This window comes from Schistocerca serialis, chromosome 1 (assembly GCF_023864345.2).
Source record: "Schistocerca serialis cubense isolate TAMUIC-IGC-003099 chromosome 1, iqSchSeri2.2, whole genome shotgun sequence".
NCBI classification, from domain to species: domain Eukaryota; kingdom Metazoa; phylum Arthropoda; class Insecta; order Orthoptera; family Acrididae; genus Schistocerca; species Schistocerca serialis.
The window spans coordinates 961,886,630-961,908,958 of NC_064638.1; the positions used below are offsets into that span (position 1 = coordinate 961,886,630).

Below are 22,329 nucleotides of genomic sequence, written 5' to 3' on the forward strand. Positions count from 1 at the left end.
GCATTAAACAGTGTCCATCAAAAGGTTTTTCTGAAAATTACAAGAAACAGGTTACCTCAGCAAGAAAAATATTTCGTATAAACACACAGCAGCAGAAAAGGAGAAAAATAGAAAGACTGTGTGCGACACTTACACGCAAGTTTTCGGCCACAGCCTTCGTCAGAAAAAGACACACACACATCATTCATTCACACAAACAAGCACACCTCATGAACACAATTTATAGCCCTTTTCATTGCCAAAGGTGAAGTACATACACTCTATTAGCACAAGACCCCACACTTTGCAGAGTAAAGAATGTAAGAGAGATGAATTCAACGATGTAGGAAAAGCTAGACTGCTCCTTACCATAAAGATAACACATTACATTGCAGACAGACACAATTAGAAGACACTTACATGTAACCTTTCGGCCACAACCTTTATCAGAAGAACAGAAACACAAAACATTCACTCACGCAAAGAAGCGTATGTAATACACACATTACCACCGACTCCGGTAGCTTGAGCCAAAATGTAGGAGTCTGCGATCATGTGTTCATGAGGTGTGCTTGTTTGTGTGAATGAATGGTGTGTGTGTGTGTGTGTGTGTGTGTGTGTGTGTATCTTTTTCCGACGAAGGCTGTGGCCGAAAACTTGCGTGTAAGTGTCGTAACTGTGCCTTCCTGCAACTTAGCATGTTATCTGTATGATACATAGCGATTTATCTTTTCTTACATTATTGATATTCCTTCCTGGAGTTTCCATTGTTTGACAGATGAATTCATTTTTTTTCCCCAAAGCAACTTTTCTGCACTGTCCACTCTTTCCAAAAACTGCACTAATTCCTTCATTAAGACTAGTAAATTACCATTTTCAACTTAGCTACTGACTCAAAATTTTCATATTTTCACACCATCTGAAATTCAACAAGTACTAAAAAGTTGATGTTTTAGTGTTTTGATTGTGCACATCTCTCAAAAAGTGTTGTATACCTCAGAAAAAAAAAGTGTGCTGTGTCCCATGTCTATAGCGTATTACATAACCTCTGTAGGAAACAGTACAACTTATTCACAACACCGCTGATAAAATGAAAAGGACAATAACTGAAGTTGGAATCACTAAAAGTTGCTGTGACTTTTTACAATGACAGTGTATTTAGAAATGAAGTATGTAATGTTTATGACATAGTCCCTATGAACCAAATTAACATTATTTAATCAGCAACCAAGAAAATCCCAAATTTCAGAATTAAAGGTACCAATAAGACAAAATGTTATCTTAATTTAATTCAAATCTTAGTCATATTAGGAATGGTTTCTCCAAAGCAACAGAACTATGAAACCAGCAGATACATTAAATATTAAAAAAAGGATACGATATAACAGTGTGAACTTCAGTTAGTTTCTCCTTGTTTTTCAAAACGTATATTAAACACAAAGCAAATATACTTGTCATATGCATGCTGAGAGATATAAGAAACATAAAGAAGAAACGATAGTTTCTTCTTCCAATGCAATTGTTCACCCATGGGCAGTGATGATCAAAGGTCTGAAAAGTAAGTAGTTTTCAATTATTGCTGTGTCAAAAAATACCACACACACACACACACACACACACACACACACACACACACACACAAATCAAATGTTATGGAATGAAAAATTTTTGTTACGCTACTGTAAACATTATGTACTAATACGAGAACTTTTAATGGTTATGTTTATTACACAGCATGATCAATCCTTAACACAACTGCCTGGCGGGCATTCCCCCCTACTGCAGCATATCAGGGGAATACTTCCCACTACACTACGCATTATGCTTACTTCCCTCTACACTACATATTAAGCTTACTTCCAATTCGAGTAAGCAGGAAGGAGGAGAGGTGGGGCCCAAATGTGGTGGTGCAAAGGGTAATTGGGAGGAAGGGGCAGCTGGAGAGAGGGGGGGGGGGGGGGGGGGAGCAGTCTCTCTGTCAAGAGGTAGTTCATCCTGAGTTAGAGGCACATAAACTAAAAATTTGTCCAAATCAAGAAAAATCAAGGCATCAAAAGCAATATTAATACCAGAGCTGAGAACTTAAGTGTTACTCAAATACATGGGTCAGGCCAATATGTACGACAGAGCAGATGAACAATCTGCCAGGACTCATCTGCACCCAGAGAAAAACCACCCACATCTGATACTTCGTCAACCTGATTAAGGGTGAAGATAGTTACACAGTAAGGAATGCCTTCCAGCCGGGAGATTCATTACAGTCTATATGAAGAGGCTGAAAACGCTGTAGATATCATTTAGGTCGACATTTATAAAGTAATGTCAGAGACATAATCAGGTCAGTAAGAGAATGGGGGCCAGGTGAGTGTTCTGTCTCTGCCGTATGTTTTTAAACCCTGCTTTATGATAGGCAAAGAGAGGAATAGCAAAAACTACTACTACTAAAATGGAAAATAGGTATTTGCAGAAAGAAGGAGCGAATCTCATCTGGAAGCAACTGAAACAATGAAAAAGGCATGCCAAGGAAGTTGGCCTAGCATCTAGGGTCTTCAGACTTAGCACACAGTGGGAGCTGCCCCGACCTCAACCAACTTGCCCATCATTTAAAACATTATATCCGTGAATAAAAACCACTTTCAAGGAGAAAACAGAGGACCAGTTCGAAATCCGTGGGTCACCAGCCAATATCAGAGGCAAATAATTCAGAAGACCCTGCTTAGCATGAAGAGCCACGAAGACAAGGCATTCCACCAGGATGTCTAACTACTGTTTATAAGGCTCCATAAGCTCAATGTAGGGATGGCCCATTACAAAAGCAAAACTATGTGTTAATCTGTTATGACCAATGTAGAGATGAAGTAAGATAGTGGATTCTCCCTCAGAGAAACCAAAGAAAGAGCACTATTCAGCAGTAGGTCTGATCAACAGTGCTACGTGTAGTCTGGAGGCTGTTCTTTGAGTTACTACAAAGTGAAACATGATCAAGTGCAATCTGTTCAGTAAAATGTAGATCTCTTAAAGGCTATCAGCTCCACACACGAAACACTACATGTACCCAGCAACAAATGCTCCTGACCAATGGGAGGTGGAAAAGCATACCCCATCCTAGCCAAGGTCAAAACTGTTAGTGTAAGTGATGGTAGCATCTTGTTAATCCTGAAGAACTGAGAGGAACAGAAGCTGGAAGGTCATGGGACATGTAACTTTAGGACCTTGCGACACATCAGTCCAAATTCAACGTCTGGGTAAAACACCCAGAGGGATGAGGTGGAGAATGTCGGAAAACATGGTGAGCACATTATATGGAATCTAAGCTCATTAGTATAAGGGTGGGGGGAGGGAGGGGAGGGGAGAGGGGAAAGATGCAGTCATGACACGGTGGTATGTTGAGAGTGCAGGCACAACATAGGTCATGTGGTGTGGGGAACAACATGTGACACAAAATTAAACAATCTTTGCTTACATAAGGAAAGTGAAAATCGCCTTAACAATAATTAATATGATAATGTAAGTTTTCAGTGAGTTTTTCTGTTATCTACACCTATTTCTGCCACAAGTTGCAATAATTGAAATAAATCCAGGGTCACAACCCAGTGATACTACAGAAGTGTACATTGTGAAGATAAATGTTTTAGTGTTTAACTTCATATATTCACCACCAGTACTGAGAGTAACTGGTCTTTATCAAGTTTACTGTCTCATAGGGGCATAAATCCTTCAATAGAATTCAAACACTGAAGCAAAGGAAAGTAATTTTTTTTTTTTTTTTTTTTTTTTTTTTTACAGCATTTAGATACCAGTTAGCTCACTTGGTATGATTAGTGGCACTGAATGAAATTTTAAAAATAATACTAAAAAGGAAAACACTTCCTAATGTTTTGGAGAATTCTAGTTATTTGGTCATTAACTGGCCTCCAGCTTCTCAGGCCACCTTCACATGATAAATATAATTTTGCAGACCATCAGAAAGTTTCTTCTTTTTAATACTGTTACTATTTTCCGGTAAGCACAAACAGAGAATTCAGTTAATGAAACTTTAAATGTAGCAAGCAACACTTTTTATCGATGGCTTACAATAAACTCTAGAGTAAAAGGAAACTTTGGTTACAAGAGGTTTCCTGTTAGAAGTAGCTACCTACTGATTTTTACCACACATTCTGTACTCTGGTTCTTGCTGTCTAGTGACAGAGTGATAGACATGAAAAAAAAGCACTTCCTCACAATGTTTATTGTTTCATCCATTTTCATTTCACTTCAAAGCAGAAACAACCTAATAAATTCTTGACCATGTCATTTATTAGTAATTTATTTGGTCAAGGATTATTTTATAATGATGACAGCTTAATACAAGAAAAACCCATACGAAAATACACAAAATTTTAATGAGAGGATGAGGCAGATGGTTGGCCTTAGCTTTGGGCAAGGAACTGCCAAGATATTTGCACAAGTGACAAGGAAACTACAGAAAACCTAAATCAGGATAGCAAACAGATTATAAGCCTCTGTCCTCCTGTATCTGAGGCCAGTGTCTAAAAAATGCACTCATATGGTTAGACCTACATGAAGTTTTCTTATATTTAGACAGGGTAAAACTAAAAAAACTAACCACTATTCAGAATGATGTCAAATTTGAACGGAATATTATCGAAGAAGGGGAAAAATTATATGAACAAACAAAAAAGTAATGAAAATTATACCACAACATAGTGCTGTAAGTAGCAGAAATGCAAAATACAAGATGTAGGGTACATGGCTGTTCCTCAGTTTGTGTCTGAGACACTTAACATGACTGTCTCATTGTACTGCTGGTAAAGTTCTTCTACAAGGGCGGTGAGGGTGCGCCAGTAACTCTGCAGAAGTTCTGGGCACTTACGGATATTGAAAAAGGATTTGTCTGATGTCTGCCAAGGGTCTGGAGAAATGATTATGAAGTTCGAAAAGACAGGTTCTCTCGTAATGTAACGTGCCAGAGGGAGGAAAACAACTGATCCAACATCAGCATTGCAGGAGGGGTCCAGCAGTAGTGAGCAAACATGAAGTGCATGGGGAATTGCCCGAACTTTGGTCATGCCTGTAAGCACAGTGTATTAAATTTTATGAAACATTCTGCAATGCTATCCATATAAAATTACCCATGTTAAATAGCTGCTTGACACTGACCTGTCAGTAAGAAACATTTGGTGTAGAATTTGTTGCTCATGTGGAAGTGAACAATGAATGACCATGGAACATTGTGGACACACAAAGCCTATTTCCATCTCCAAGAACAGGTCCATACAGAGAATTACAGAATACAGGCAAAGTAAACTCTGCTTGCACGTCAACTGGTACCACCTCATTCTGTGAAGGTAACTGTGTGGTGCAGTTTGACAGCATCACTTATCATAGAGGCATATTTCTTCAAGGAGATGGGTCCTGAGGATCTTGTTATCCATACTGTAACTGTTAAATGCTACAACAGTCTTTTTTGCACAAACTTCATTCCAACCCTTCAACAGCGTGGATGTGTGAATGGATCATTTTACTGTAAGATGGTGCTCGTCCACATGCTGCACAGCCATTGCAGTAGCTGCTAATGACAAATTCTCGAATTATCGGCCATCATTTACCTACAGTCTGGTCGTCCCCGTTACCTAATCTTAATTTACGTCATTTCTGACAATGGGGCTGACTGAAAGATGCTGTGCTCCAATTACAAACATAGCTGAATTGAAGGCATGCATTGTGCAACACATTCTGAATGCCCCTGATACACTGATATGTTGTGGAACATGCTGTTCCTCGATTTCAACTTGTGGCAGAAAATGATGGCTAGCATACTGAACACGCCTTGCACCAGTCTCAGAACAATTAGAAAGCAATGTCACCGTTTCTTTTTTATGCAGGTTTTGGCCTCAGCATGATTTAAAATTGATTTTTCCCATCTGATGTGGTACAACCTTGCTGTCGTGGATGGGCTTACCTAACTAACAGTGCCACAACTGTCGAATGCCAAACTTGTGCAGTCATGCACATTGCACAATGTGGTCGATTTAATGTGCTACTCATACCACAGCCATTGTATTCTGATTCATCTGTCATTTTTTAACAAACCTGTTTACTTTATGATGCTTACAGCACCATCTATTTGGAAAACTTTCATTGCTTTTTTTGTTTTCGTAACATGTCCCCTTTCTTCAATAACATTCTGTTCACATTTTACACCATTCTGAACAGCGGTTCTTTCTTACAGCATGTTGTCACAGTTTTGCACTTACGATAGGGGTGAGATTTATGTACAGAAGGTAATTCAGCAACAAAGCATGAAGACTGTCAGCTACAAACTGTGAAGTACTACTGAAGCAAATAATAAAGTGAAAATTTTGCGACAAATGTCACACTTATTATAATATTCTGGGCTATTATGTCATTGTCAAATTTGTATGTCAAAAAACATTTCATCCCCATACACAGAGAAAACCTCCCCCTCCACCCCCACTCGTTTGTTCACACCACTGTACATGGGGAAAAACACACTCTAAAAAATTCATTAAAATACAACTTAGTATCCTGGTATATTAATTCAAATTAACAGTAGTTATACATTTGTATACAGACACTACTTCAAGAATATGAGGTCGAAGTTGCACAACACAATGATGAATAAGAAAAATTTTGAAGGCTGCACTACAATGCACGACAGATTCAATTGAATTCTTTATATGCACTTTACATACAAAAATACAGATTGCAAAATTACTAATACCATTTGACACACTGGGGGAGGAGTCTTGGCATATCTGAGAATAACTGGGCATACTGACAATAGCACAGTAGTTTGGCTAGGTATTGAGCAGCAAATTTCAAATTTATCATTTTCACTGCACTCACTCACTCACCCACTCACCCACCCACTCACCCACTCACCCACCCACCCACCCACCCACCCACTCACCCACTCACCCACTCACCCACTCACCCACTCACTCACCCACTCACTCACTCACCCACTCACTCACTCACTCACCCACTCACCCACTCACTCACCCACTCACTCACTCACCCACTCTATGAATTCCAGTATAAATATTCTCTACATTAAGCTGCTATCTAACTATCTGATTCTGAAAACTATTTTATAATTTTTTATTGAAATACTGTCAATTATGCTGCGCATTTTTTCAAACAATTGTTTCAGCTCTATTGAACAAATTCATATTAAGTGCATCAAGAGTTTATGCTGCACGGTAGCATGCTGTATGGTAGCAATACAATGTTTAAATTCAGACTACATGAACCATCATATTGAACTGGAATAAAATATTTTACATCAGGACCTTGGCGTATGCACCATCAACCTACATCAATGAGAAGAGGAATGAAACTGCTAAGCAGAATTGAAAACAATGACTAGAGAAACATTTACACAGTTTACAAGAACAAGTGACCACACAAAAATAACCATTTCTTACAAGTATATTTATCAATAACATCTAGACTTTCTTGGATAACATTTAACCATCTGAATGTTTCCACGATTTGAGAACCAACTAAAACAGATTAGATTTATTAGTTTTAACTCTTATGTCATTTTCTACACTTATCTACACTTCTTATACTGACTGGTTACTAATCTCTATCCAAAGGTAATCATTTTACGAGCAATGAAATACAGACAAATGGCGCATTGGCTTTCCAACCTTGTTCACTGGGAGGCAATATGACAATATTGAGACAGCCTCTAAACATGAAAGCTTAAGAAAACCTGAGCAAGATATACTACATTTTAGGAAGAATTAAGGCTAAACATTCATTGTAGCATGGAGCTGAAGTTAAAGAACTTGTGAGGAGAGGGCTCAGGTAAAAACCGTGCATTTGTTTTTGGCAGTCCACTACATGTGTCAAGCCTTATCACATTTCGTTATGAGCTTTGCAGTCTTTGATGCATTTACAGAAGATCTGACAAATCTGTTTGTTTTTTTATGAGTAAACAGCAGCTGTACAACTTGATTAATCTGTAAACACTTCACACACATTTTTAAATATCTAACAACTGGTGCATTACTTTTTACCACATTTCCATTTATGGTAAGATACAAGCAACAAGAGAGAAAAAATTATAGGAACTTTATGCAGGACTAGTAGTAACACATTCTGAGACATATCAGAGGGGCTGGGATTATAAGAGAGGAGGATGGGGAGGAAGGGACAGGGATAATAGGTTTCATAAACATCAATTATTCCAAACCCCATTTCCTCCCCCACCAATATAGTACTTTCATAGCAAATGGTAAAGCTATAATTTTTATGCATGTGACCAATCAGTATCTTAACATCACTGAAAACCAATTTTGGTATTATGGCATCATTGTGGACTAGCATTACTTACCTCAACGCAAACATTGCACACACTACAGTGAGAGCACCGTGGTGGACGATAAAACTGACAGGTGACACACCACTTCATGCGAACAGTAATCCCATTTATTTCAACATTTTTGTATAGAGGTGCTCTGAAGTCATCCTCCCTGTCCTCTTCTGGGGAAGCTACACAGCAACAACAACATTAACAAATAGCAACATGTGACTAAATGCTTGTTTACAAAAATTATTTTCTAATCACCTGCAGAAAGAAAATAATCGTAACAGAACATAACAGAAGCTTCAACAATAACAATTCAACAAAGTATAAAGTAATATCCTGAGACATGAACACTCAATTTCTATTGTGATATTACAATTACATAACCCTATTACCATAAACAATTTTGATTTGTTGGTTGTTCCTTCTTTATAATTCCTTCTTTATAATGCAGGATGCAAATCGACAATGCCTGCATTGTGATACATATGAATGGAGCTCTATTAAATGCACACAATGACAACATACTATCCAAGCAAGCTGTGAACCTGTGTGTTTACTAGCTACTATACTGAAAATTATCTATATAAAAAAAAGAAAAAAAAAAAAGGCCTAAGTGCAACTAAAATATGTAAAATTTTCAATGCCTACCAATCCAGCCACTCAAACAAGATTTTAGAAAAAATTCACAAACTACTTTTGACAGTGAATCATATGACACGAAGAGTCCAACAACTCCATGATCAACACCGATCAAACAGGATGCGAGTATCGCGTGAACATTCGACGAATGTTATTGCATAAGGGAGAAAAACAAACTCTTGTCACAAACTAACACATTTGTACATGGCGCAATGTGCCATCACAGCCTCTGGAAAAGTGTTGCCTAAAGTTTTCCTGTGTTTAAAAGAAACGAATGTTACATTTGGTCCTTGGGTTATAGAAGAGGTCAATCATTTAACCGACTCGTTGAAAAATGTTTACATTACCCGCTCCAAATCCGGGACACTGACGAATGCAATTTACAGAACATTTCTTGAGAATTTTTTAAAACCATATGTTTCTGATAACAAGTTTTGTCTAATATTGGATTACTGGAGTGGACAAATTAATACTACAATGCACGAGACAATGTTTATAGATGACAAGGGTCAGCCGACGTGCACAGTAGAAGTAATACCGCCAAACTGCACACCATGTGCCAGCCGTGTGGTGTTTATTTCTATCGCCAGGTTAAAAACTTTATTTCCAGGTATCAGAATTGCAGTGTGCTTTTGGAAACCCAGCAGGAATTGCACAACCACACGGATGCAATAACTATTCACGGTATAATTCATAACGAACTTTCAGCACCGATTTTTCGGGCAATGATACCGTATGCGTGGTATGCATTAAAATTAATTCCCGAAAAAGACATTTTTGAATGTAAACCAAGTTTGTTTTCCGCAGACTCTTCGGAACAGTGTAGCTGTCGAAAGACTGCATTCATTATATGTTCTTGGTGCCATGAGTATATTTGTTTCGAATGGTTATATGACAAGTACCATCCATCTAGTTGTTCGAAGAAAAATGACGACACGTAACGGTGACTGGAAGAGCCATTGTAAAGTGACCTGGAGTAACATTTTAGTTGTTTACTATCCCAAGAGGTCCGAGAAATTTATTTGCCTACCTTATTCTTATCATTCCTTATTGATTTACGTACGTCACTAACCCTCCTATTCCTTTCAATTGACATATGGAAAAATACAAAGGAAAACAAGAACACCCGCTAGGTTTCTTCGAGATTCGAAACCGGGTTCTACAATTCCCCGCCAGCTACCTTGGCCGTTGCGCTATCACTGCTGGCGGCGAAATGTGTTTACCATGTGGGTTCAGAAGTGGCAGTTGCAAAAGTTTCTTTCCTCGAATTCTGGAAAAGTATGCGTTTCAGGACCCCATACCTGATGATGAAAAATGTTCTACTTATAATTATCTATCATGACTTGGCAGAGCAAAAGTAAAAGGAGGGTAGTGGAGTGTAGTCAAATTAAATCAGACACTGCTGAGAAAATTACTAAATGAGTCACTAATAGTTGTAAACTAGTTTCCCTATTTGGGCAGCAATATAACTGACAATGGCACAAGTAGAGATGATAAAAAATGCAGACTTTGCAACAGCATTGCTAGAAAAGTAAACATTGATTATAAATTCAAATGCTGAGAAGTCTCCTCTGAAAATATTTATCTGGAGTGTAGCCTTAGATGGAAATGAAATGTGGCAGTAAATAGTACAGGCAAGAAGAAAACAGAAGACTTCGAAATGTGCTACAGAAATACAGTGACAATTAGACGGACTGATAGGATAACTAACAAGAAAGTACTGAATCAAGTCGAGGAGCAATATTTATGACAAAATTTGACTTTAAGATGGGGTTAGTTTATATGACATATCATGAGGCATCGAGAAACCAGCTAGTACGTAACAATCCAGGGGATTTAAATCAGTACTGTTGAGATGTAAAATTTGTTAGACCAAAACGTGTCAAAATTGTGCGGCATTCAGTTTTAAACAAAATAGCCTATGTGGTATGATGAGTCATCTTGCTGAAAAACTTCTTAAGTTCCAGACACCACTGTTTGAACCCACAGCTTCGCAACACTTAAAGTAATGTTCAAATGAACTTTTGTGGAAGTTTCTTTACCACAAAAAAATTTTAAAACTGAGGTGGCAGGACACTACCCACACTGTACACAATTCTTAGCACATTAAGACTGGCAGAAAATTATGTCCTAGTAACAAAGGAAACATCCTCTGGATGCATGCAAGCCTTTTATAGCTTACTATAAAAAATCTTCATGAGGAAAGAATCCAGTTCACCCCCCGCCCCGGTTGTGTCATTTTTTCCATGAACACAGAGGCAAACTGCAGCAACTAATTCCCTTTGTCCCTTTGCCTTGGCAGTGAGAGCATTTCTTTTACCATCAATGTGTAAGATTGATATCTAAGATACTCCCCAGAAATCTTAAGCATTGTTGGTCTGCTTACACAGATGATCTACAGCAATGATTGCTTTCGGTTCTCCGGGACCAGCACTTGAGCTCTTTTGACAACTTCAGGTCTTTCAAGTGACACTTCCTTGCCAGTATGTTCTGAACAAAATATTTTGGCACAACAAAAAACTGTAGACTTCAGATATTTAAAGAGATGAATTACTTCTGCTACTGAGTGCCCAGTAAAACGTCCTTTGACAAATACAGCTCTATTATCATACACTGCACTTTGTTTCAATATCTTCTCCATTTTGATATTCAATTGTTTGTTAGAAACAACTGGCAGTGCAGTGCAAACAATGTCTTTGAGAAGAATAATCAAGTGAAGATTTAATTTCATCTGGATTTTTGTGATGTACAGTATAATTTAGTAACTAAAGAGAAAAAAGTCTAGCGGGCCAATGCCTGGGTACAGCAACCACATTCAACTGAAGCCTCCACAAAGAGGGAGCCCGAGACATCAGGAAGGAGATAATCCATTACTGGATTTATGGCAATGGCAAACAGTACAACACTTAGCACGGAGCCCTGGGGTACTCCGTTTTCTTGGGAGAAAGTACGGGAGAGAGTATTGTTCACCCGCACTTTAAATGTGCGTTCTGCCCTAAATTCGCGAAGAAAAAGGGGCAACCGACCGAGAAAGCCCCAAGAGAATAGTGTGCGGAGGATGCCTGTCCTCCAACAGGTATCGTATGCTCTCTCCAGATCAAAATATATTGCTACTGTTTGGCGTTTCCGGAGAAAATTGTTCATGATATAAGTGGAGAGAGCAACAAGATGGTCAACTGCAGAACGATGCTTTCGGAAACCACATTGGGCAGGTGTTAAAAGACTGCGGGACTCCAGCCACCAAGCTAAATGGCAATTCACCAAACGCTCCAAAACCTTACATACACTACTCGTGAGAAAAATGGGGCGATAGCTAGAGGGGAGATGTTTGTCCTTTCCAGGTTTCGGAACAGGAACGACGATAGCTTCCCACCATCGTCTGGGAAAAGTACTGTCGGTCCAAACTCCATTATAAAGGTGAAGGAGGTAACGCAGACTATGAAATTATAAATGCAGCAACATTTGGATGTGGATACCATCTGGTCCTGGGGCGGAGGTGCGAGAAGAAGAGAGTGCATGTTGGAGTTCCCGCATGGAGAAAACAGTATTGTAGCTTTCGCAATTTTGAGAGGAGAAAGCAAGAGGTCGCACTTCCACTGCACGTTTCTTCAGGAGAAATGCTGGCTGGTAATTTGAAGAGCTCAAAATCTCAGCAAGGTGTTGACACAGTGAGTTAGAAATTGCGAAGGGGTCCACTAATGTATCATGCGCGACAGTGAGCCCAGAGACCGGGGAGAAACTAGGCGCGCCAGATAACCATCGAATCAGACTCCAAACTTCCGAGGAGGGAGTGAAGGTGTTAAATGAGCTAGTAAAGAAGTCCTAGCTTGCCTTCTTGCTATTGCGGATGACGCGACGACACCGCGCATGGAACTGCTTATAGCGGATACAGTTGGCTAATGTAGGATGGTGTCTGAAAACGCGAAGAGCACGTCGCCGCTCACGTATTGCGTCACGGCATGCCTCGTTCCACCAAGGAGCTGGGGGGCGCCGGGGCAAGTCTGAGGTGTGAGGTATTGAATGTTCCGCAGCTGTAAAAATAACGTCTGTAATATGAGTAACCTCATCATCGACACTAGGAAAGTGTTGGTCATCGAATGTCGCTAGAGACGAAAAAAGTGTCCAATCGGCTTGGGCCAACTTCCAGCGTCTCGAGCACATATATGGCAGTTGTGGCTGCAATCGAAGGACACATGGAAAGTGGTCACTCGAGTGTGTATCAGCAAGGGCAAACCATTCGAAGCGCCGAGCTAGCAGAACAGTATCGACCGAAAGGTCCAAATGAGAGAAATTTGTCGTGGAGGCAGACAAAAATGTAGGGTCCCCAGAGTTGAGGCAAACAAGATCCGCTTGGTGGAAGACATCTATCAATAGTGAGCCATGCGGACAAGGATGTGGAGATCCCCAAAGCGGGTGGTGGGCATTGAAGTCCCCAACCAGCAAATAGGGGGGTGGAAGCTGACCAAGAGATCAGCTCGTGCCATTGGTGGGGACGATGGAACGTATACAGTACAAAGAGAGAAGGTGAATCCAGAAAGGGAAAGACTGACAGCAACTGCTTGGAAGGAAGTGTTTAAGGGGATTGGGTGGTAATGGAGAGTATCATGGAGAAGAATCCTGAGTCCTCCATGTGCTGGAGTGCCTTCAACAGAGGGGAGACCAAATCAGACTGACTGAAAATGGGGGAAAACAAAGCGGTCATGGGGACGCAGCTTTGTTTCCTGAAGACAGAAGATGACCGGCGAGTAGGATCGTAAGAGGATCGTCAATTCATCCCGATTGGCTCGAATGCCGTGGATATTCCAATGGATAATGGACGTAGGGTGGACAGAAAATGGAAGAATGTGACCAAGGTTGCCGTCAACTCAACGACGGCTCAGAGCTTGCGACCGACAGCGTGGAACGGCAGTCAGCTGAAGACAGAAGATCCTGATCCATAGGCTGTTCAGGAGCAGCTCCTGCCACCAGCGATCGGCCGGTTGATCGGCCGCCAGCAGTGCGCCTCAGCGACACAGAAGACGGCCGAGGGCGGTTACCGCCAGGTGGTGCTGTAGATGAGACACGCCGTGGCAGAGAAGGAGAGGAACTGGGTTTCTTATCAGCCTTCTTGGAAACATGATGTTTAGATGAAGGAGAAACCGATGGTTGTGAAGTTGGGGAACGTAAAAAATCTTCACGAGTATGCTCTTTTTAGGAAGTCCGGGTGTCTGACTTTTGGGATCGAGATTTAGCAGAACCCGATGAAGGATGAGCCATAGAGTGAGCAGGTGAAAGTGGGGAGGTTGAACGGGCGATCCTTGCGCTGGCCGATCTAACGACTGTGTCACTAAAGGTGAGATCACAAGTCTGCATGGCAGCCTCCTTTGTTGGCCGAGGAGAGGCAAGGACAGTGCTGTATTTTCCTGTCTGAGGCACAGTGGTCTTTCGACTGGCGAATAATTTTCGAGCAGCAAAGGTTGACACCTTTTCCTTCACTCTGATTTCCTGAATGAGCTTTTCGTCTTTAAAAATGGGCAATCTCGAGAGGAAGCAGCTTGGTCACCCATACAGTTGATGCAACGAGGGGATGGAGGTGGACAAGCTCCCTCATGGGCATCCTTGCCACACTTAACACATTTGGCCGGGTTGGAACAGGACTGTCTGGTATGATTGAACCGCTGGCACTGATAGCAACACGTAGGGTTTGGGACGTAGGGGCGAACGGAAATTATCTCATAGCCCGCTTTTATTTTCCATGGGAGTTGAATTCTGTCAAATGTCAAGAAGACAGTACGAGTTGGAACGATGTTTTTGTCAACCCTTTTCATAACTCTATGAACAGCCGTTACGCCCTGGTCAGACAGGTAGTGTTGAATTTCCTCGTCAGACAATCCATCGAGGGAGCGTGTATAAATGACTCCAAGTGAGGAATTTACAGTGCGTTGCACTTCCAGCCGAACAGGGAAGGTGTGGAGCAGTGAAGTACGCAGCAATTTTTGTGCCTGGAGGGCACTGACTGTTTCTAACAACAAGGTGCCATTCCGTAATCTGGAACAAGACTTTACAGGACCTGCAATTGCGTCGACACCTTTCTGAATAATGAAAGGGTCGACCGTGGAGAAGTCGTGACCTTCGTCAGACCGAGAAACAACAAGGAACTGTGGCAACGATGGAAGAACTGTCTGTGGCTGTGACTCAGTGAACTTACGCTTGTGAGCAGACATAGTGGAAGATGAGGAAACCATTGTGGAAGAATCCCCCACGATTACCGGCGTCTCCGATGGCGCGCTCCTCCCTTGTGGGGGGCCTCTCTGAGGGCACTCTCGCCTTAGGTGATTGTTCACACCTCAGGTCACACCTCCCGAGAAACGGATGGAGGGACCAATCGGCACTTTGGGAAGGTATCAGCTCGGGTAATCACCCCTCCCTGGGCCTGGCCGTTACCAGGGGGTAAGTACGTGTCCTACCTGTCTACCCGGGGCGGGGAGTTACGTCTTACCCCGTCACCGGCTACGCACGAAAATGCGTGAGTCGGCCTTCAGACACGCACAGGGAGGAAGAAAGAGAAAGGGAAAGACAAAGAAAGGGAAGGGAAAGACAAAGAAAGGGAAGGGAAAGACAAAGAAAGGGAAGGGAAAGACAAAGAAAGGGAAGGGAAAGACAAAGAAAGGGAAGGGAAAGACAAAGAAAGGGAAGGGAAAGACAAAGAAAGGGAAGGGAAAGACAAAGAAAGGGAAGGGAAAGACAAAGAAAGGGAAGGGAAAGACAAAGAAAGGGAAGGGAAAGACAAAGAAAGGGAAGGGAAAGACAAAGAAAGGGAAGGGAAAGACAAAGAAAGGGAAGGGAAAGACAAAGAAAGGGAAGGGAAAGACAAAGAAAGGGAAGGGAAAGACAAAGAAAGGGAAGGGAAAGACAAAGAAAGGGAAGGGAAAGACAAAGAAAGGGAAGGGAAAGACAAAGAAAGGGAAAGACAAAGAAAGGGAAAGACAAAGAAAGGGAAAAACAAAGAAAGGGAAAAACAAAGAAGAGAGGTCTCAAACGCCGCAGCGGAGAAAAGGGTAAAGAGAAGAGGTAAGGAAAAAAGAAGGACAAAGGAAAAATGAAGACATGCAAGCAGAGAAGGCGAAGAATGCGTTACATTTACGAGCGTCAGTCTCCGGACGTAGGCAAAAACCATACTCCCAGAGGGGGAGAAAGGGAAGGAAAGAGCCAGAGGTGAGGGGAGGGGGGGGGGGGGCGAAGATGGGGAATCGGGAAGGATGCGGAAAAGGAAAGTATGCAGCCCGGAAAGGAAGGAGGGCCACATTAGCTCTGGGTCCCGTGCTCGCTACGCACGTATCCACAAAAGAGTTGTGGACCCCCTGGGGGGGGGGGATTGCATAAGTGTGCAAGAGTTGGTACCATATGACCCATCCTCACTTGGGCAAGGAGACTGTATATGAGAGTAGTTCGAGGGGCACCAGTGGCCAGTCTTACTCCACGACAATGGAATGGATCCCACAATTTCAAGGCTGAAGGAGCTGCTGATATGTAGACCTAGCAACTATTCTCCAATTGGGACGAGACCAGGGCCTGGTAAATATGGAGGACAGTAGTGTGAGCCACACCCAAATACGTGTGGACATGGAAGCAGAGACAAATTAAACTTTAGCACACAGCTTTTGCTTCCTTAGCTAACAAGTACGGGTCAGCCATGTGAGCTTTTTATCCAAGAAGTGTCTTAAAAACTGGGACTGTGCAAAAACATCTAGGTGATGGGTATTCAAGTAGAGTTCTGGGTCAGGAAGGATGATACAACAGAAATGCACGTTTCTGCAGTGGGGAACTGGGAGCCATGGGAAGGGTTCAAGCACAGTCTCAGAACTGGCACCTCAGAACTGAAATTCATTTTAGGTTACAGATAGGGAAGTATACTAAACACAAAAGTCATCAACATACTGCACAGGGATGGCTGGTGGTCCAAAGATCGCAACTAGTCCATTGAAAATGATGTGCAATTATGCAGCACTCTGTCCAGAGCCCTACAGGGCACTGTTCTCTTGGTCCCATGAAGAGCCGAGTGATGCACCAATGCTAACGCAAAACAGTCAATGGGATAAAAACTGACAAACAAAAACCAGTAGAGAGCCTAAACAGCCCCTATCGTGGAGGGCACGTAAAATGTGATAACACCAACTGGTGTCACATGCATTATGTAGGTCAAGAAAGACAGCATTGTCCCTCCCGGAAACCACACCAATAGGGGTACAAAAAGCCCTGCGATTCAAGGACCCAGCACAATCGTCGGGCTACCACCCTATCAAGCATTTTGCGTAGTACATTTGTGAGGTTAGTAGATGTCAACAGATATTGCGGTTTTCTGTAGCTTCAGAGCTAGGACAACGATACTACTTCGTAATTGCAAAGGGAAAATAGCTCCTAGCCCAATATACGAGGTGTGGCTAGAAAAAACCGGACTAGTACTGGTGAAACAATAAAATGAATGCAATAAGGCTGAAAGTCGCGTGGCCTGTCACGTGACTCTCGCTCCGTCTACTGCTCGAGTTTCATCTGCCTCCTGCACTCAGTCTGCCCGTGGCGTCTGTTTTAAGTAGTTGACGTTTTGTCTGTGCGTCGGAAAATGTTGAGTGTACAGAAAGAACAGCGTGTTAACATCAAATTTTGTTTCAAACTAGGAAAATCTGCAAGTGAAACGTTTGTAATGTTACAACAAGTGTATGGCGATGATTGTTTATCGCGAACACAAGTGTTTGAGTGGTTTAAACGATTTAAAGATGGTCGCGAAGACACCAGTGATGACACTCGCACTGGCAGACCGTTGTCAGCAAAAACTGATGCAAACATTGAAAAATCGGTAAACTTGTTCGACAAGATCGCCGTTTAACAATCAGAGCAGTATCTGAGTTAACAGGAGTTAACGGCGATCTTGTCGAACAAGTTTACCGATTTTTTCAATGTTTGCATCAGTTTTTGCTGACAACGGTCTGCCAGTGCGAGTGTCATCACTGGTGTCTTCGCGGCCATCTTTAAATCGTTTAAACCACTCAAACACTTGTGTTCGCGATAAACAATCATCGCCGTACACTTGTTGTAACATTACAAACGTTTCACTTGCAGATTTTCCTAGTTTGAAACAAAATTTGACGTTAACACGCTGTTCTTTCTGTACACTCAACATTTTCCGACGCACAGACAAAACGTCAACTACTTAAAACAGACGCCACGGGCAGACTGAGTGCAGGAGGCAGATGAAACTCTAGCAGTAGGCGGAGCGAGAGTCACGTGACAGGCCATGCGGCTTTCAGCCTTATTGCATTCGTTTTATTGTTTCACCAGTACTAGTCCGGTTTTTTTCTAGCCACACCTCATAGTTTAAGAAGCTGAATAGATAGAGTATGGTTAAATTCAGATGTTGGACCATCTGATTATGAATCAAATTGAGGCCTGGGTTGTACCAAATGACAAGAAGAGACTGAAGCAATTCCTAGTCAGTGGAAGATTCATTTTACATTTCAGCATGATAGGGGTGAGAGAGGAGGAGGGAGGTGGTGTGATGGATAGGGAGATGTCTTCAACTTTTCACTTACATGTTAGGAAGGTAGCGGGTAAGTAGAGGACATCGATGTTGTCACTAAGTAGGTCACAAGATATTCAGCAAGCACCAACACATCAGTACAAATCCGATCATTAAGGACATTACCCGAAACAGTTATCTCTGGAAGCACAGACTACTATGGAGCTTGACTCAACCTGGATGACGAGGTATACTTTTCCAAGGAGGAGACATATCACTACTAGCATTCTTTCTCATTCCGTTTCACTAGATAGCGAGCCTCAATGCGAAGCCTCTTAAAAAGTTATGAATGTTTTCTGTGAAGGACATCACCTGACACACTTAACGGCTCCCTGATTATGCTGAATAGTTGTTGCAATATCTTTGGTACACTTTAGCACAGGCCAGCATTGAAGATGGCCTGCAGACAAGAGAATAGCTGTTCCAGTAGTGCAGCTGATTGCATCTGACACCTCCTGCAGCCTCATCAATGCAATCAAGACGGGGGCAAAGGTGACACAAAGACCAATTGCCTGTTGGTTCTTCGAAGAGCCCGAAGTGACAATCGGTCTGTCAAGCCACAACAACAAAGTGTCAGTATCACTGAAATGTGATCACTGTTACAATGATAATCATGTAGTGACCATTGTAGCAAAGCCTTGAGATTGGAGGATGAGATCGCAATGTCAATAGCCAGGAAATGGATGGGAGTACCGTCATTGAGGTGGCACAGATCAAGATCAGAAAGAAGTTGGTCAGTCAGAAGGCACCTATGAAACGAAGTATTATTTCCCTTCATGGGTGGTGAACATTGAAATCTCAAAGGAGAGAAACGGGAGGGCAAGTGGGGGAATTGTTGGATAAAGATTGTCATCTCAAGGTACGTAAGTGCCCTGGCTGGAGGTAAAGAAATGTTTGAAATGGTGATCACTGGCATCATTAGCACTTGCACTGCTACTGCTTCCAATGTGGCACAGAGGGGAATCCACTCACTAACACTGACGACAGTCTTGCAAACCTATGTACAGACCCCTCTGTGCATACTTTCTTAGTGCCAGCATGGTTCCAACAGAATACACAGAAACCTCAAAAATTTGACGAATGGTCATCAGTGAAGTGAGTTTCTTGGAGAACTGCATTGATCACAAGACAACAGGAAATTAGTTGTTTTTATTGTTGTTGTTCCAGCAGGAGACATTAATATTCAGTGTAGTTCCACTGGATCATCACACTGAGGATGTTGCTGTTAGAAGTGAAGGGGCCAGGAGGACAGGTCACACCCCAAAATCACTGTTATCAATGGGGGTGCTAATCGATGAACATTGGTTTGGAGCACGATGTAGGGGAAGAGACGGTGGGACGTCTGGCTTCTCCTGGATGACTCAAGTAGCGTTCTCGGGGATATCTTCCTCTTCTCTTTCACAACTTTCACAACTTCTTGGAAAGGCCTATCCACTGTGGGTTTAGGAACAGAAGAAGAGCAGGCAGTCCTGGGAGTACACAGTCCAGGTCGCTTGTGTGTGGGTTTCCAGGGAGAATGTTCCTGAGAAAGCCCTGTCCTTAGTAAACTTCAGAAAAGGAAGCTGCTACTCTGGCAGCATACAAGGAATGGTTCCTGTAGATGGTATCATAGGAACCAGAAGAGGGAGAAAACTTATCATCCTCTTGATCAAGTTTATTTGCACTATTGCTAAATGTCAATACTGAGAGAGTAAATAAACCAGGTATTGCTGACAATCTGGCCACAGTAGTGGCAAAGGTCAATATTGACATTGGTTACAATCCTACTTCTTCAGAGTTTCTACATATTAAAGGCAATGTGTTAACTTCTGTTCCTAGATTTTGCATTCTTCAAGTCGATTAATATACTTTGGAGATTAGGGAGGATGGCTGTTCCTGCAAATAACATGGACAGGTAGCAGCACACAGTGACTTTTCATGATGCGGCCAGCCACAATCTCCACAAATAAGGTTGTACATACACACCACAAAGACGTATGCTCAAAGTCTCGCATTTGAAACACCTTATCGGCAGTGAGAAATACCATTTCAGCGATAACAAATTACTGACATTTTCCGGAAGCGACTATCCCTCAAAAGTGGAGATGAATACACCAGCGTCTACTTGCTGTTTGGTGGAACTCAACACATGACATACAATGTGAATCTCTCACATCTCAAATGGTTCATGCAGTTCTTTGTCTGCCTCCAGCATTAGGTCCCAGTGAATCACTAATCCTCCTATCATGATAAAGTTCTTATGGCATGTCATGGCAACAGGTGCATAAACTAATTATTCATAAGAAAGTAAGAATCGGGATTGGGTAAGCTTTGTCTTCTTAATTAAGATACAACCACTTGGTAATTTCCTAAGGAAAGAGTGCTGCCAAATAATTTTTCAATTTTCTCCACAAAGAAACTTCTGTTTAATTGCATCCTTTATCTGTTTCGGTGCAAACCATGAATTGAAGGGAGTAACTGCAAGTCATTTTATTTTACTTTCCTCCCTTGATGTAGCCATGGGGCAATGTTCCTGGGCTCTTAAAAATTTGCACTGAATTGTGATCTGTCTAAAGAGACTGCCAGGACCTCATGGTCACCAACCGATAACTGTGGTCATTTCAGAATCCCAAATACCTGCCATGATGCCACCTACTCCACACAAAGGCTCTCTCCACTGGAGCCATCCAAACTTGACAGAGGTCATCTAGTGTTCTGGCATTCTGGCCAATGTCTCGAGTCCCTGTATCCCCACCCCTCCCCCCTCCCGAAAGAGACGTGCATCTTCTCCTCAGATAAGCACTAAGCACCTACTACTCAGCTTCCGCAGGGGGCTGACAGTCAATACTGTGATCCCTGCATGGCCTGAAGGTCAAACCCAGATGTGGGGACCGAACATAAGTTAAACAAAATATGTGGTGTAAAATAAGGGAACAAAATGGGAGAAGCCAGAGTTGACCTCCTAAGCATGAGCTAGGTTGCCAGCTGGGAATCTGTCCTAAAGATCAAGTAAGAGAGAAAGAGATAGTAAAATTGAAGCACAGGAAGGGAATAATAATGCAATAGCTAAAGGTCTTGTGCTCACCAAGCACCTACTTACAAAAGCTGTGTGCCCTCTTGGAAACTAAAAATGAAAGTAAGGTAGAAGAAAATAGAACTTAAGCAGACTGGTGAGAAAAATTTAGAATGGAAAGTAATAGCAACATAGTACCCTTTCTTTAACCATCAATCATCAATCTAGAAGGGACAGAAACTGCTGCCTATTATTATTTTTTAACTTTTCAGGAAGATTTTTCAAATACATGGAATGAAAAGAAATTCATTATCTTTCCAACTAGCCAAGTGCAAGCAGAGGACACTACTGGGTGTAAAGCACAGCAAAGAATTTAGAGACAGATGTGAATTTTTAAAGGGAGGGAGGGGGACTATCAGATTGAATATCTGTCTACCAAGGAATAGGAAATACTAATGTTACAATTACTTAAATTAGAATGTAGAGCAACATCATGAAGGAATTATCCAATGGGACACAAATATGTACATGTACAGACAAATAAATTAAAATTTCAAAGAAGTTGAATAATTTATCAAAGAGAAAGAGCTTCACAAATTTAGCAAGTCAGTAATGTGTTCGTCCACCTCTGGCTCCTATGCAAGCAGTTATTCAGCTTGGCATTGATTGATAGGAGTTGTTGGACGTCTTCCTGAGTGACATCTTACCAAATTCTGTCCATCTGGCACGTAAGATCTTCAAAATCCTGAGCTGGTTGGAGGGGCCTACCCACAATGCTCCAAATGTTCTCAACTGGGGAGAGATTCAGCAATCTTCCTGGCC

General features: G+C 41.9%; 1 protein-coding gene across 2 annotated transcripts in view; it reads right to left on the reverse strand.

Annotated features, from left to right (window-relative positions):
• Positions 1–22,329, reverse strand: part of LOC126412862 (palmitoyltransferase ZDHHC8) — a 290,461-nt gene that overhangs the window by 169,039 nt on the left and 99,093 nt on the right. For both annotated transcript variants that reach the window (XM_050082741.1, XM_050082732.1), the window contains exons 3-4: positions 8,348–8,505; positions 1,358–1,530 (exon numbers count right to left, since the gene is read on the reverse strand). In XM_050082741.1, the coding sequence (XP_049938698.1) occupies positions 1,358–1,530; positions 8,348–8,505 (331 nt within the window). The remainder of the gene's footprint in view (positions 1–1,357; positions 1,531–8,347; positions 8,506–22,329) is intronic.